We start from the raw sequence: 16,969 nt of genomic DNA, 5'->3' as shown, positions 1-16,969 counted from the left end.
TGGGGAGACTCTGTCTGTCCATATTATAACATTCTAAGACAGCAGTAGTATGGAGGATGCCTCTGTTTTCCCAGGACTAGTCTGAATGCTTAGTATGCTTATCTATTTAATGCTATGCCCAAGGACGCTGTTTCTTAGGTCTTCCTTTGGCAGGCCTTGTTTTCTTGCAACAGTAACAAAAAGTATGTGTGTGGGGGGACCCAAATATTGGATCTAAATAAATATTATGTGGCTGGCACAGTGAATTCAAAGTAGACATAGGTGTCTAGAAAACAGCTGCTCAATTTTGAGACACATTTGTTGTTAACACTGATCCTAACATATAGTCCACCTGTAACTGACTTTAGTAGATGCAAACCTATAGCTCACAGTAGAGGAAAATATGAAACTGTGTTACACAGTGTCAGACCATTGGGTCCAGGCTTCAGATAGGGGTTATTTCCAGCCCTACCTGGAGATGCCGGGGATTGAACCTGGAACATTTTGTATGCTAATATGCAAAGCAGATACTTTGCTACCAAGCTATGACCCTTCTCTGTGTGTTCCTGTGTTCACAACTGTTACCATTCTTAGGAGGCAACATGATCTGTTAGCTAAAGCAAGAGCATTGTGTATGTTATGGGAGGTTAAAATCCCTCCAAACCTCTCCCTTTTCTTCCCTAGGTGGTTTCCATTTCCTCTCCTTATTTTTCCTGCCTGTTAGGGCATGCTGGAAGGCAAGCTATGGGATGCCAGAACCAACACAGTACCAGCAAAGATTTTGTTAGCTAGCCCCCAGACTTTTTCTTCTACAATGTTGAAGTCACAGTAAAGAGTACCTTTCTCCTACTGCTGAACAATCTGCTACAAACAGCCACACTTCTGATATTAAAGAGAGAAGGGATTTAGGTTAGAGGATGTAGTTTTCTATGCTAGTTTTCAGGATTAGATGATGACTCGGAGTTTCTGTTTACTGGCATTAAACTACTACTTTTAGTACACTAGTGAATTGTCTGTCATGAGGAGCAGTTACAAGTGAAAGAAGGGCCTGTATATTTCAGGGGATTTGTGATTTGTGGGCATATACAGAGATGCATCGCATCTCCCAACTTCTGATAGTATATCTTCAATTCCCTGAGTGCTGTACTATTTTTTCCTATATGAGGGAATGGTGTCCATTCACTTGTAAGGGAGAATGCAAAGAAGTGCATGGGAGTACTCTTTGGGATCAGGATTAAACTTGCCACTGGTGACTCTACTTTCTGGAGTTCAGGTCAGCTTTTGCTATATCTTAGCTGTGGCCTAGTTTGCATCCTGTTGACTTTGTCCCACAGAACTCAGTGGGATTCCTTCAGTTGAGCTAGTTCCTCTCTGCATATTCCAAGGCCTTTAGATGCCATTTCAAAGAGATGCCAGGCAGGGATAGCCTGCATGGGGCCCTTCAGATGCTGTTAGACTGCTACCCCTGTGCTACAGTGTGCCAGAATTTTGGGAACTGCTTTTTAACTATATAGAGGATGCTATCCTGAAAACCTGCTGTAAGCTTTTGAACTGAACTTTATATATTTCTCACCCCATCCCCCATCAGTACTTTCACACTTGTTACCAGCTGTGTGGCAGACAGAAATTGAACAAGTGAGAAAAAGAACTTCAGTTGTTGAATTTCTGCAGTCATTAAGAGGAACAGGAGTCTTGCCAGGCAAGTGGGGTTTCAACCCTAATTCTGAAAACTTGACTTCAAGTAAGGGCAATTGGTTTTTATTACTTAGTTTTCAAAATACCTGAGCAGAAAAGCAAGTCAAATAAATACCCAATAAGCCTTCCTCAAATAAGCACTGCTAAGAAGAACTGCAAATACCCCTAGATGAAGGGCCCTAATGCACATATTTTCACTGATTAAAGTGTGTTTTGCTCTCTTTGGGTGGGAAAAGGAGAGCCTGCTGGTGCAAACTTCTTGTAAAATAATGCATTGTCATGACTTCATCCAGCTCAAACTGATATTAATGGCAACGTTTTCAATAAATTTTGGCAGAGCCAGATAAGGGCTTAATTTAGCAATAAGCTATAACCTGTTAATTTACTCAGGAGAGCAGTATTTTCACTCAGGTCAGACGTCATCCCAATTACTGTTCAGATGTTTCTGATTCCTTCTATTATGTTTGGAGATTGGAATCTTGCTGAGTTTCTTTAAATGACTGTTTCCACTCTCTGGATCGACATACTTTAGTGGCTGAAAAGTCACAATGCTTTCAATTTGTTTCAAGTGCTCTGATGCCCAACGCCTTCCTTCCTTTTGTTTTCCAGTTGTCAGCCACTGAAGATGTTTCTGCTTGGCTTGTGCAAGAATTCATTCCATATTTCCCTTTCCCAGAAAAGAGTCCTGAAATGGTTTTGCATTTTTGCTGATCTGCCTACTTCTTTATGCTCCACTGGAAGATCAAAAACTAGAATCCCAAAGGATGGCTGCAGCAGCATCCTGTTTTCTGGAGCAGCCAACCAGATGCACAGGGGCTAGCTGGCTCTCTCCCTCTACTGTTCTCCAGCAACTGGCATTCAGAAGCATGCCAGTTTGGAGGTGGTATATAGCCATCAGTAGTAACCTCCATTTGGAGGTTCTAATTTGGTGGTATATAGCCATCAGTAGTGACCTCCATGAATTTTTTAATCCCATTTGGTGGTCACCATCATTACACCTTGTGGTAGTGAATTCCATAAAATAACTGTGCTCTGTGTGGAAAAGTTCTTCATCTCTTGTCTATCCTGAATTTCCCATCATTCAGCTTCATTGGGTTCTAGCATGACAACAGAGGGAGAAAAAAATTCTATTTGGTTATTATTTTATTATTTTTAAAACTCTGAATATTTCTACCATGGGAATGTTATGTTGTTTTATATCTTTGGATAAAATTAGATATTTTCTCAGAGGTTTTTCCAACCAAGGTGGCAAGTGTTGGTAGAAGCATAGATAACATTGGACAGATATTTCTTGCAGTGGTTGCTGGTTCTGTTGACTTACGAATAATGTCAGTGTCACTCTGACTCTATTGAATAGATGCTTCCCTGAGCGGGGGGGGGCTTCCTATGGTCCACCTTTTCTCTCTTTCTCTTGCTTCTTTTTTTCCTATGACCCCTCCATTCCAGTTCCCCCAAAGAATACAGCATGGATCCAACCAAGGAAAGCCACTGAAGTTAGCAGTATTCTCAGTCATGGGAAGGCTTCAAAGGGCATTCAATTGAATGCCATTACAGTCTCCCTTCAGACCATTACATTCAACAGGCAAAGGTCAGACATTGACCATGTGTACCCCACCCCCTCCCAACTAAGCTCGCATACGTTCACTCGAGGCTATAATTTGCAGCAGTTTCATAGTTCCCTACTTGTTGCCCTTGATGGGATCAGATTCAGATTTACCAGAAAGTGACTCAGATATCACTTGGGGCATCAGAAGTGACTGGCGTCCCACTGCCAAATCTTATCTATCCAAGTATCCACTCAGCAGCTGAAACACATACTACATATGCTTCATTTCATTTAATAGCTGTACCCAGCTTTCTCCTCTGAAACAAAGCCTAAAGTTGCTAATAATATGTATGAAATAATAGAACGCGAAAAATCCCTCCTGACTATAGTATACAGCCACTCTCATGGCTGTATAATCAATCAGTGACAGAGTAGGTAAATTGGCATGTAACACTATACCAAGGTTTAGCACTATGTGCACAAACCTTTGCAAATCAGAGTGATGCTTTGGGTTGAAGCGCTCCCCCCTTATCCACCCAGAGAGGCAGAATATAAATCAGTATTCAGTTTGTAAATTTAGTCTGTAAATTCAGTTTCATTCATTGCTATGTGAACCAGCTCTGGTTCTGTGATTGTATTCTATGATATCATGTGTGCAGATTTTTCATCTTGTATGACATCATTTGTGTAGATAATGCATTAAGGTCATGCATTGGGCTAAAATTGCAATAAAATTAGAGTTGAACAAAGGTAGGAGCACTGAGGACATTCTTCAGTTGGGACACTTCTTGGTCTAGGGCCAGCTCTGGATGTGTTGTCTGCAGAGCAATTTAATTTTGTGTTGTGTACAGAAAAGTAATTTTTGAAAGCTTAGATTTGGTTTAAAATTTAAGGAGAAAATATAAAGGTTTTATTACATCAACAAGGTCCTAAAAGAGAGCTAGTGTGTGTGGTTCAGTCAAATTGTGCTAGATACATGCAGAGACTGGCCAAAATAACTTTAATCTAGTAAGAAACAAACCATCTATTCTATATGGAATGAGTAAAGTCAAAAGGATTTGTAGATTTTAGTTGGGGGCGAGATAACTAAGGGTAAAGGTAACATTGTTGTTGTTGTTATTATTATTATTATTATTGTTAGTAGGAGTAGGAGTAGGAGTAGTATGGAAATTTATGTCCCCCCTTTCCTCCCAAAGGAGTCCAGGGTGGCAAACAACATGCAATAAAACAATGAAACCATGATACAGAGGTTTATAAAATAAAATATTTTCTTCCTCTTATAATAGGGCCACCTAATTGATTTGCTGTCAGTTCACAAGTGAGAAAATAAAGCATTTCCTCACACAATGTGTTATTGGCTCATGGAACTCACTACTGATGTGGTGATTACTTCTAGTTAGATAGCATCAAGAATGATTTATTTATTGACAGCTGTGACTTGCAACAAAACATTGTAGAGTGGAATGTTTAGAGATGTAGACAGCCACACCCTATTCCCATATACTCCATTCCATCCTTCCTCCCCTGGTTTTCCATCTATACCCCCAGACACTCAGCATTCTGTGACTTTGCAGAGCACGCTCAGACCTCATTAAGCTATACCCCCCTTTTTTTCAAACTGTGGCATTTTTCTAAGCCTGCCTATATCTCCCTCTTGTGTGTGTGGTGGCATTTTGGCCACATAACAGTCAGTGACCATCCTTGGCTAGTACAAATAGAGGGATGATAAGCACATTCTTGGAGGAAAGGCCTATTTACTCATTACAGGTAAATGGAAATGCAGTGTATAGAAGGAATATACTTCTGAATATAAGATGCTGGGAATTAATTATGTGGTGGTGGCTGACACCTTCATTCTCTTCTCATTCTGTGAGTTTCCAGAAATCTCTGGTTGTCTGCTCCTAGAAACAGAATGCAGGGCTAGACAGAGCTTTTGTCTTATCCAACAAGACAGTTTTTCATGTTCTAGATGCTTCACTTCTTGAAGCTTGTGCAGAAGCATCCTGGCTAAAAATATAAAGTCATCTTTTGAAAGGAAAGAATAGTCAGCACACGATTTTTGTTTTGCTAAGCTGAAGTGTGCTTGGCAGTCTGTCCTAATCAGAGCTTGGAAAAGTTACTTTTTTGAACTACAACTCCCATCAGCCCAATCCAGTGGCCGTGCTGGCTGGGGCTGATGGGAGTTGTAGTTCAAAAAAGTAACTTTTCCAAGCTCTAATGTGCCTATATTTGAACAGAAACATTACTTAAAACAAACAAATAAACAAAGTCTCCATAAATATTTGTATAACTCAAATCTGTATAGCTTAAATTGACATTTTGATACCGTACAACTGAATTGAGTGGCTGTTTGAAAAATGATTAAAATATACTTGTCCATGTACTTGTCCAGAATGTGGAATGCCTGGGTGGACAAATAATTGGGTCTGGAGAACTCATTGGCAAAGAGGATGCAGGCAATTTTTTTTAAATGTGGAGCTTTCAGAGATGACAGCTGAGTGGTAGAGCGCATGCTTTGCATGTGAAAAGTCCAAGGTTAAGTCCTCAGTACAGTAGGGCCCCGCTTTACAGCGCTTCACTTTACAGCATTCCGCTAATGCAGTGGTTGTCAATTACAGAAAGGCCCCGCTCTTACAGCGCTTGTTCTGCTTTTACGGTTTTTTTTGCCGTTGGGCGCCATTTTGGTCAATGTTAGTCAATGGGTTCCACTTTACAGTGGTTTTCGCTTTACAGCGGGGGTCCGGAGCGTAACCCACTGTATGAGTGGGGCCCTACTGTATGTCCAGTAAAAATGAGGAGGTAGCAGGTGATGGGAATGACCCTTGTCTGTCTCAGGCCCTGGAGTGCTGCTACCAGTCAGAGTAGACTATACTGGACTAGAGGCACAAGTAGTCTGATATGGTAATAGGGCAGCTTTTTACGTTCCTGAGTCACTGTTGTAAAATGGCTGACTGGACCTGTGAATACATCTTCTGTTGTGGTTTTGATGTGGTGGTACCAATGTCTCTCAGTTGCCTCTTCACCCTTCTGAATGACTGATCTTCCTTGTCAACAGCCTTCACCTGTTTTTACTTACCTAATTACCAGCATCCCAAGTCTTCTCATGATGAACCTTTTGGCTCTGTCCTAACTCTCTTCCAAACCCTTACAGTAATTCTCTGTTTTGAGACAATAACGTAAGACAAATGATTGTGGTCTGAGGAAAATGAGAAGCTGAGCCTACGAGTGGTATGGCTGGACAAATCTGTTTGCGCTTGTTCTCTTGAACTTCATAGAATCATAGAATAGTAGAGTTGGAAGGGGCCTATAAGCCCATCAAGGACAACCCCCTGCTCAATGCAGGAATCCAAATCAAAGCATTCCCGACAGATGGCTGTCCAGCTGCCTCTTGAATGCCTCCAGTGTCGGAGAGCCCACTACCTCTCTAGGTAATTGGTTCCAACTTGCATCATGTATGGCTCTCATGGGCACCTATTGGTCCATGGCTGTAACATCACTGATGAAGCCGCTATCTCTGTCACCGTGGGGATATTTTTAAGTTAGAATTTATTTATTTATCCCATTTGTTCTGTTGCTGCCCTTACATAAAGCACCCAAACATTCATGTAGTTCCAAAATCTAGCAAGGCCAGTCTCTTCCACACCACAGTAGTGGCTGCCCTTTCAAGGAACCTCCCCACCACCACCACCTTTCTTTTTCTGTTTTTTAACAGGCTGAAGCACACAGACAGTAATTAAAGAAAAACAGTGAATGAGTGACCCTATTCTCAAAGCTGTCCCTGCTGCAGCAAGATGGTGCTTGGTTGCCAGCTTAGGCTACGTATAGTGCAAAATCCAAGATGAGGCTTGCTGGATTTTTCATCCAGATTAACCAGGGGCAATTTTGTAGTGGCCTTGCAGGGTGGCACTAGAAGCAAAAGCAGGCAGAGCAACGAAATTTACTTTTATACAGTAGGCTAGTTTTTACACACACACCCCTCTCTGTCCTCCATCCATCCAACCATTTTCAGCGTTCAAGGACACATTCCAGCCAGGCAGAAACACTCAAGGAGGGTTAAAAGCGGGGCTAGTGAGGGTTGTGGCTTAGGAGTGTGGAGGGTCTGAGGAGAGTCCTGAGGGTTGTGTTTAAGTCCCGGGTGTAAGACTCGCCATCCTTGAGATAAACCCTCAAGGGTAAAAGATCTAGGATGTTGCACTGGTGCCAGATAGCAACGGGACTGAATCTAGGATTGCTGAATCCATCGGCAAATTGACCTCTTGGTGTGGGTCACCTTGTCCATCAGTGGACCATGGCAGGCTTGTCTGGTGGCGGCGGCAGAGGCATGCTGAACACAGCTGGGTCTAACCACCATTTACATTTCTCACAATACCTGCAACGGAGTGTGTTGCTTGCTACAGATGGGGAATTTAAATGGTGACCAGTCAACACATCTTTTACTGTTTGGAGCATGGGGCGGGAAGGGGGGAATTAAAGGGAAGCTCAAGGCATGACTAGCAGTGGACCCTGCCAGAGGGTCAGGGTTCTAGTAACTCCCCACAGATGCCAGATGCTGATACTGGGCCTAAATTCTGTGCTTATGCAGTGGGGAATGAAAGCATGTGGGACACGCGTTTCGTCTTGATCACATGGGCGATCTTTATTATTTCCATTTTGCAGATAGGGAACCAAAGAGATTCTTCAAAGCTGTACATCAAGGCAACCACAGAACTGGGATATGAAGTCTGGTCCCTGTCCCGAAGTTCTGTTCAGACTAGTTTTTATTGTCCTGTCTGTACGTATTTTGTAAACTGGAAAATTTAACTCAAGAGGATGTTTGGACCACTTATTTTTAAACTTGTTCTGCTTTTATCAAGGGATACCCAGACCACCAGAAGAGTGCTTCCTTATTGCCACTGGCATACTTGCTGAAATACTTATTAATTTGCAGACTTTAGGCGAGAGGGAAAAAAGTCTTCCCAAAATGTAAGCTTTTGACTTAGAAAATAAAATTTAACAAATGGGCAGCACTTCCTCTGTGTGTCTTTTACAGCCTGCCTTTTCTGCAGAGCTGTAATTTTTCTATTTTTGTAAACTAGGCAGCAATTGTGGCTTGAGCTAAGCAGATGCCGGTTTGTGCATTAGCTTCAATCTCTCTCTTTCTGCATTGAGAAGCACAGAATGACAAACTGGCAAGGCTGGCATTGGAGATGGAAGAATGATACAGTTAGCCTGTTTGATAAGTGTTTCATGTATTTGGCTTTTTTACTCTGTCGTTTTAGTCTTTTTTATTTTTTTTAGCTGCTCTGGGAACCCAGGAGGGTTGGAAGACAAGATGCACATTTGTGAAATAAAATGAATACAATGCTGGCTTAGCTTTTCTATCTTGTTCATCTTTGATTTATAGATTCTGACCAAAGTAACAATTGTGCCATGTAGTCTTTACCAGGACAGCTCTCTCCTTGCTTGGCTGGGCTGTACACCATTTCAGGTGCTTCCAATTGGTGGCTTAATAATGCAAATAAGTCATTCTAATATTACAAATGGGTTGTTGGCTATAGGTGTTGTGGTTTTTTTTAATGTAGTGAATTTTCCACGGAAAGTGTAAATCCAGATTAAATAAGAGGGGAGATACAGGGGTGGCTTCTTGATGCCAATAACATCATGTGAATGTTGTGAAAAACTTGCATGCATAAGAAGCACCAGTCCCACAATAGACACCTGTCTGGAAGCATCCCCTAAGTTATAGGGAAATATTCCTTCCTGATTCTCTTCTCCTACTTCCATTTCTTTCTTTTTCATTTTTCCAGCCCTAACCTGGAGATACCAGGGATTGATGCAAAGTATGCGCACTGAGCCAATCCCAAGGATGATTGAAGCAGCCTTGTAAAAAAAGCCACCCAAAAGTTACTAGCCAGCAAAAAGTGTTACAAGCCTGCTGGGGGCAGGCAGAAGAAGAATGGAGAGCTGCATTTCTATGCTGGGTGCAGATGACGGATGGAGCCAGCCCACTCGCTCATCTGCATGAAATTTCATAGTCACTCGCATAGAATTCCTGGTCACCTGCAGTGCTTAAGCCCTGGGCTCCTTTGGAAAGAAGGGTGGGATATGAATTTAGTCAATAAATAAAAGCCATTTATAATAAGAAAGCCATGCACATCTGTACCATGGAGCTGAATTGTGCTTTGTGTGAATGGCGTAATTCTCGTCTTGTCCTAAGCTTCTAGCTTTCAGGTAGGACAATTTTTTTAAAATGAACTATATACAGACATTTTCTATCCCTGCCCCTTCTCTTTTTGACAGGTGCCTTTGTTGTGTGCTGGACTCCTGGTCTTGTCGTCCTGCTTCTCGATGGCTTGAACTGCACTCGTTGCGAGGTTCAGCATGTGAAAAGGTGGTTCCTCCTCCTGGCCCTGCTGAACTCTGTCATAAACCCAATCATTTACTCGTTCAAGGATGATGAGATGTCAAGTACAATGAGGCGCATGATCTGTTGCTCTTTTGAGGAGAGAAATCTGCAACAGTCTTCACAGATCCCCTCCACAGTGCTCAACAGGAGCATGGAGTCCTCCAGCCACTACTTAGAAAATGGCATTATCCAAGGGACTGTCAGTGGCAAAGAAAACACATGAGCTGTTCTTTGTTCTTCTCCTTCTCTTCTTAAGATATGGATTGTGGTGGGAGGCGGATGCGAGTGGAACGAACCGGCTGAGATCACTGAACCCTGTAACAGCAGAAGTACACATTCTCTGTACCAACCCCCCCACCCCCACCCCAAATCCCAAGGAGACCTGACATCCTTGTAAATAATTACTGGATGAGTGGAAAATGTACTGGAAGGGATGGAGAAGAATGGAAGGAGTGGACTTATTCTACAGTGTTTTTTAAAAAAACCTGAAAATTGTACAAGCAGCATTGTGGAGTCCTCCTTCCTCAGAGGCCCAGTTATCACTGAGCGGTACATAGGTAAAATCCTGCGTCCTGAATGTGTCACTACAAATTGTTAGAGTGGGGTGGTTCTCACAGCTGAATGCTGCTTCATTTTTTAAAAAAATCTCCACATAAAGAACTAGATGTCAGGGAGAAGGGTTCTAGACTAGCTTTGTGACTAATAGCATTTTAATGTATATGGAAGGATTTTTTTAAAATTGTGTGGAGGATCATTCAGTCATGTGAGTCACCCCACCTGACCCCAGCAGCCTATAGTGATACAGCCCAAGCATAGGTTTACAACCTCAGTGAGAACTAGACCAAAGTTCCAGTCTGGCCCTATGCATGTTTACATGGTAGTGAGTACCATTTTGCAAATTGTGTGCACTGCTTTGGATTGCAGCCTAAGATCCCATTGAACAGTGCAAGATAAATAAATAGAATAGAACTCAGTGGGGCTTGCTTCTGAGTAACCATATATAGGATTGAGCTGTATAATCTCCTAGGTGGTGCAGTGTTTATGCTCCTCCATTAAACATTTTTACAAAGTTTTTTCTTGACATAACTGAGGGTTACAGAACCAAAATGTGTCCTCTTCATATTTATCTGGCTTCCCCACCCCATAGTCAGTGTTATCATTTGCAGGTATCCTACCTTCCCTTGCAAAGGGGTGGGGGAGTTCAATAAATTTCTACAATAAACTAGTGGCATGCATCAACAGTCAGCATCCCAACAGCATGTTATTCTCTGCATATGCAACTTCTGTGGCTTGTTAATAAGGATAGAACTGTTTACTCTTAAAGAAACAAAGCCCCAAATCATCTGCCGCTGCTTCAGCTGAAAGAGGGACAATGGGGATTGATGGTACTATTTTTAAGCCTCTGATCTTGTCTTACAGCTATGATAAACTCATGCTTGAGTTGCTAGCACAAGAGTGTTGGAAGAGTGGTTATTACATTTGAGTTTATTAAAAGGCTGGCCTTTTTAAATGTATGAATTTAAAATACTGTGTGGTCAAAATAAGATTGGTATGACAAAAAATATAGGCAACAATATCTGTGTACTTCTGGTTTATGGATTTAATCCTTTCAAGTTGGGGTAGACACACTTATTGTTGTGCCAGTTCCAGTGTGTCTCCACTTCTGTTTTCTGAAAACTGAGGCATACAACGCTAGTCAAACTGTGCTGCTTTTTACTCTAAAACCCGGTCGGATCAGCTTGAGTGCATTTTTTAAAATTCAGCTTCAGACAGATTTCACAAGTGGTTGGTAGAACAACCTGTTGCCCCTCCAGGCGTGGCCAATGGAAACACTGCTGCAGGCTCAGGCAAAGATAGTGACTGGCCCAACACTTTGTTGTGGGTGGTCCTGAAAGACCTGAAGGCAGCAGTGGAAAGAGAGATATGTCCAGCCGAGAGTAGAGTCACTTCAAAAAACAGCTAGAAAAACCATTCTTGCTGCTTTTGAAGCGACTAATGTGCCCGCAGCCTTAGTGAGGGATCTCTGGAGAGTCTTCTGCAAAGGCATGGGATTGTACATATTTTTATTTCAAAGGGTTATTTGATAAAAAAAAACCCACCACTTAATTAATGTGCATAGATAAATTTTCACACTGTACTTTTAAAGTGGTTTTGTCTCCTGTGGACTATGTGTGAAATCAGGGATATGCTTAGGATGATGATACAGAGTTGTAAATAAATGCTTTGTATCTGACTTTGGGTACCTCTTTATTTTGGGGGCCATCTTCAGAAACTGGAATTTTCTAGAAGCAATACTGAGACTTTTGCCCAAAATGCTTTCAGAAAACAGGACAAGGGTTTGCTGCCTCCCTTGGAGAAGGGAAATACCACTTGTTATTTGCATGTGCTAATTTATTCAAATACATGAATGTTTTAAATTATGCCTAGGATTGTAAAGTAACAGTATGTCAAATGAGAGAAAGAGAGAGACGTGTAATTTCTCTTCCTGCATGTTCTCTGCATGAAAACAAAAACAAAAGCCTAGGCCAGCTTAAATCTGACTTAATGGCATGCCTAACTAGGCCATAAGCCCAGGATTTTTTTCTTTGGGCAGTTTTACGCAATCATTTTGAAAGCAGGTACATGGAATGCAGCTGGTTATCTGTATTCAGGGATTTCTGCAGTCACTGCTGCCAGATAGGCAGCACAGCATGGGGGTATTATGGCATAAAGAATTAAAACCAGAATTTGATGTTTGATCTCCTGGGGCCAGCCAGCAGATGAAGGATAAATCTTGAATTAATTATGGGCATTGTTCACGATATAGATTGCACAATTCCACACACCTAGCTAACCCTGAGAAGTAAAAAATCCCCAGCCTATTATGCTATGTGAAAATCTCATTATGCCTATTTGCAAGATAACCTATTTCTATTTTAGTAGGTATGCCATTGGCTTGTATTAGTGGAACTAAGACTGAAAACTGTATATATCTCTCAATGACATGGTCAGACTGTTGCTCTTGTCTAACTCCTCCATGTGCCTCTTGGACCCATTCCCCGTGACTGTCATATCTCTCACTATTATCCTTCCATAACATCACCAACCTGTATTTCTTCTTCAAATGCCTTCTTTAGAAATATCACATGTCTCCTATTCTCAAAAAAGCTTTCCATGATGTAGGCTTGTCTTCTTAACTACTGGCCAATTTCATGTCTCCCTTTTGTCTCCAAACTACTGGAGCATGTTGTTGACCCCATATAATCTGGCTTCTGCCCTTCGAGCTCCTTTGAAATTGAGAAGATCCCAGATGATTTTCTCACTGCCAAATCCTAGTACACTGGTCCATCTAGCTCTGTATGGTCCATGCTGACTAGCAGCAACTCTTGAGGGTTCAGGCATCTACCTGGAGATTTGGGGAATATACCCTGGGACATTTTGCATGCAGGGTTCTGTCACTGAGCTCTACCAAAGGTCTCTTCTCAACTTTGTCATAATTGTCCTTTCTGCAGTGCTGCCTTAGACACAAGCGATTGCTCTCTCCTGCTTGACTTCATCCATGCCTGAGGTTTCCATGACTGTTCTTAATTTGTTCTTAGCTAGCTCTTCTATTAGGTTTTTGTTCAATGTTTCCACTATTGCAGGGGTAGGAAACCTGAAGCCTGGGGACCAAATATGGCCCTCCAGGCCTCTCTCTCTGGCCCTTGGGACTTTCTCCAGGCCACAACCCCTCTCTAGCCACACCTCTTGCTTGAATGTTTTTGTCTGGCGGGAATATGTCCTTGAACTCTGATAATGCCTCATGCTTGCCTGGATGGAGGACAAAGAAGGGTATTTGAGTGTAGAAACCCGCCTGCTGTATAAAGGTGAAATTTACATTAATTGCTTCATCCACTTTTGCCTTTGGCCCTACCTACCAATGGCATGTGACCCCTAGTAGGTTGCCTAGAAGGGAATACAGCCCTCAGGCTGGAAAAGCTTCCCCTCCCCTACACTAGGAACAGTTCTTCTGTCTTTCCCCTTTCTTTGTGGGTTCTTAGGTGTTTAGAGCCCCTTATTCTCTTCCTACACTCCTTTCTTGGGTGACCTCATCAAATGTCATGACTTTCAGGACAGTATATGCTGATGATATCCAGCTGTATCCCCGTCTCACCCCAGACCGTTCCTACTCTGTCCAGTCCTGTCTCTTCACCCACCTATCAGTCATATCCATCTGAATGTCCCATCGCCACTTCTGACTTAATATGCCTAACCACACCTCTTACCTTTCCTTCTAAGCCTCTGTCCAAACCTTTACTGCCAGAATTATTCACCTCTCCCATCACTGTGACTGCATGACATCCCTCCTCAGGCAGGTCCCTTCACTGGCTTCCTATCCCCTTCTGTATCCAGCCCACAAACTCCTCATTTCTAAAGCTATCAATGGTGTCCTGTTCCTTATATGACTCCTCCCATTCTTTCTTGCTAACTTCTATGCATAAAACTCCTTCCAACATGGTGTTGCTTCTCTCCGTTTGTTCAAACCCTCAGTGAAACCAACATTTTCTGAGTGGCCTTTGACTTACCCTCTTCAACCTTATAGCAGAACTTTTGCATGTAATAGCATTTGTCTACATTATTTCTTCCCACCCCCTTTGTCTGTTGTTTCTCCATTGTCCATTTCAGGTTGTAAGCTCCTTAGGAGCAGGGACTCATATATGTTGCCTGTGTAACTTTGTAAGGTCCCATCATGTACACTGATGATGCTGTATAAAAATAAATATATATCCATGCTACAAATTGGAAAGGGGTACATGTGCATCCAGTGCATATCTGACAAGTCACAGTACAGACACAAAGCCGTACTAGTGTTCTGGTATCACAGGCACATGGCAGACAGACAGTTACAAGACTAGCATGAATTCTGCAGTTCATCTGAGTAGCCTGAGGGTGACCAGGGACACGTCTCCCATATCAGTGTTAGCACTGTAGTGCTGAAGCAAGAGATGCAGTAGGATGCTGGTGGAGCTCCCAAGCATTTAGTAATTGTGTCTCTCTGTATTTAGCCTTTTATTCATAAGTCTAATGACAAAGGTTTGTAAGGAAAATATTGAACAGCTGAAAAAGTGTACACTAATTCAATTTTATTCTTTTGGGCAAAGTCTGCTAGAGCGAAACACATCACTCCTGTGCTATTTGATTTTCTGCAATAAGAATGCTTAAAATATTTACTGCTGCAAGCATTGCAAACTGATGCCATATTAGACTGAAAGCACAAACAAGCTTTACTTAACACTGTTGCAACTCTTACAGAAAGTGATTTCTAAATGACTGCTATCCTGTGTTCTGCTGATGTTCCCCAGAATTGCTCACAGAACTCTTTGGTTCTACTATCATTACTTCTCTCTTTTTACAGTTAATGTAACCTCCTTGTACCATTCTGCCTCTTTATATCATTAGAGGCATTTCAGTATCCAATACTCTATTCTTTTTTTTTAAGGAAATGAGATAAATCAGTAACTAAAGCCTTTGCCATTCCCCATGGGAACAACAACTACTGGAGAAATTAAGAGAGGCCATTTCCGCCAACATGCATCAGGAAGCAATACAATAGTTTGTTCCTGCAGAGAGGAAGGGCTTATCCACGCGGGAGCATGTCTTCGTACTAAAGATGCTGTTTTTACCTCCCGTTTTCTATTTGCACCATCCACAGTAACGGCTCAATGCCAGCTGCAAACACGGTATTTTCTATTCACACTGAGTAGAAGGATCAATCACACCGTTTCCTAATGACCATGCCCTCTAATATAACATTTCCACTCTCTCTGATTGCTTGGCAACTGAGCATGCTCAGTTCTACCAGCTGCAGTAGGTTCCATTAAAAAAACACATGGAAGTGCAATTATTTGTATTTTCACTGGTACAATACAGCTGAAATACAAATCTTTGAGCAGTGTTATGCTTTTGTGCACAAGTTAGGGGTAAAAGAAAAATAGTACCATTTGCAGCAACATAAAAAAGGCCAGCAGAATAGAGAACAGCCAGAAGTTGCTTGTCAGCCTATAGAAAATGAAATGAAAGAAGGGAGGAGGAGATAGTGGGTGTGGAGAGGGGAATTATTGACACACCCACCTAAAAAGCATTGGAGCAAAGTGTCTGCAAGCACTAGAGATACAAAGTAAAGATTATTTTCTTCCCTTTTGGTATTATCAGTGGGTTGGGTTAGTACAGATTTACAGGGGGGAAAGTGTATGATAGCTTCTGTTTGCCAGTAACGTCATGCAAACTATGTGAATTCAAAGATGTGCATAGCATCAGACACACAGTACACTACTGTGTAGATGAACCCAAAGTATTTAATTAAAAGCATGGAAGCTTTTAAAGCCTCACTAGGACTTTACCTCTCCACACTTGACAGGTTAGTGTTGCAACTGCATTTTATTACAAAAATAAATAAATAATAGAGATGACTTAGTGGATGAAGTGGCAGTTACAGGAACTCTGGGGGAAAGTGGCCATGTTATACTTGAGAGCAAGAGCTGAGAGAAGCCATACACATACTCTGGACTTCAGGAAAGCCAATTTTAATAAACTCAGAACAATGATAACTAAGGTTCCATGGCAAGCAACCCTAATGAGTCCAAGATGGGTGGGAGTTTCTAAAAAGCAAATTCTAAAGGCACAATTGCAAATAATTCCAACACGGAAAAAAGGGAGAAGTCAGCAGAAGAAGCAAATGTGGCTTCACAAAAAGCTTAAGAGATTACCTGAAAACAAAAAAGGATACATAGAAGGAAGGAAGGAAGGCCAGGCCACAAAAGAAGAATACAGACAGCGTGGAATTGCAGGGATGGTATCAGGAAGGCTAAAGCTCACAATGAGCTGAGGTTAGTGAGGGATGCTAAAAGCAGCAAAAACCTTTCAGGTACATGCATAGTAAAAGACAAAGAAATGGTGGTGCATCTACTCAATGCAGATGGCAAAATAACAGATGACAAAAGGCAGAAGTGCTCAATTCCTACTTTGGTTCACTCTTCTCCCAAAAGAGGGTCTATGATGCTCCTGGGAAACATGAAGTTGAAGAGGCAGGATTGCAGCTTGTGATTGATAGGCAAATGGTCAAGGAATGCCTAATTACTTTGAATGAGTTCAAATCAACAAGGCCCAGTGAATATTAAGTATTGAAGGAACTGGCTGAAGAACTCTCAGAACCACTGTCTATTACCTTTGCAAAATCATGGAGGATTGGTGAAGTGCCAGATAACTGGAAGAGGGCCAAAGTTGTCCCTATCTTCAAAAAGGGCAAAAAGGAGCAACCTGTGAACTACAGACCAGTCAGCCTGACATCGATCCCTAGTAAAATTCTGGAGCAGATTATAAAGCGGTCATTCCGTAAACACCTTGAA

At 41.9% G+C, this 16,969-nt stretch overlaps 1 protein-coding gene across 3 annotated transcripts in view; it reads left to right on the top strand.

The window, feature by feature from the left end:
- The window catches only part of LPAR3 (lysophosphatidic acid receptor 3), a 50,287-nt gene extending 35,935 nt beyond the window's left edge, over positions 1 to 14,352 (top strand). For all 3 annotated transcript variants that reach the window (XM_061633509.1, XM_061633510.1, XM_061633511.1), the window contains exon 3: positions 9,500 to 14,352. In XM_061633509.1, the coding sequence (XP_061489493.1) occupies positions 9,500 to 9,828 (329 nt within the window). In that variant the 3' untranslated portion in view covers positions 9,829 to 14,352. The remainder of the gene's footprint in view (positions 1 to 9,499) is intronic.
- The last annotated feature ends 2,617 nt before the right edge of the window (positions 14,353 to 16,969 follow it).

Source organism: Rhineura floridana, chromosome 6 (genome assembly GCF_030035675.1).
Source record: "Rhineura floridana isolate rRhiFlo1 chromosome 6, rRhiFlo1.hap2, whole genome shotgun sequence".
Lineage (NCBI taxonomy): Eukaryota > Metazoa > Chordata > Lepidosauria > Squamata > Rhineuridae > Rhineura > Rhineura floridana.
Note: the sequence above shows the minus strand (reverse complement) of the source record. Positions and strands in the feature narration are given on the sequence as shown.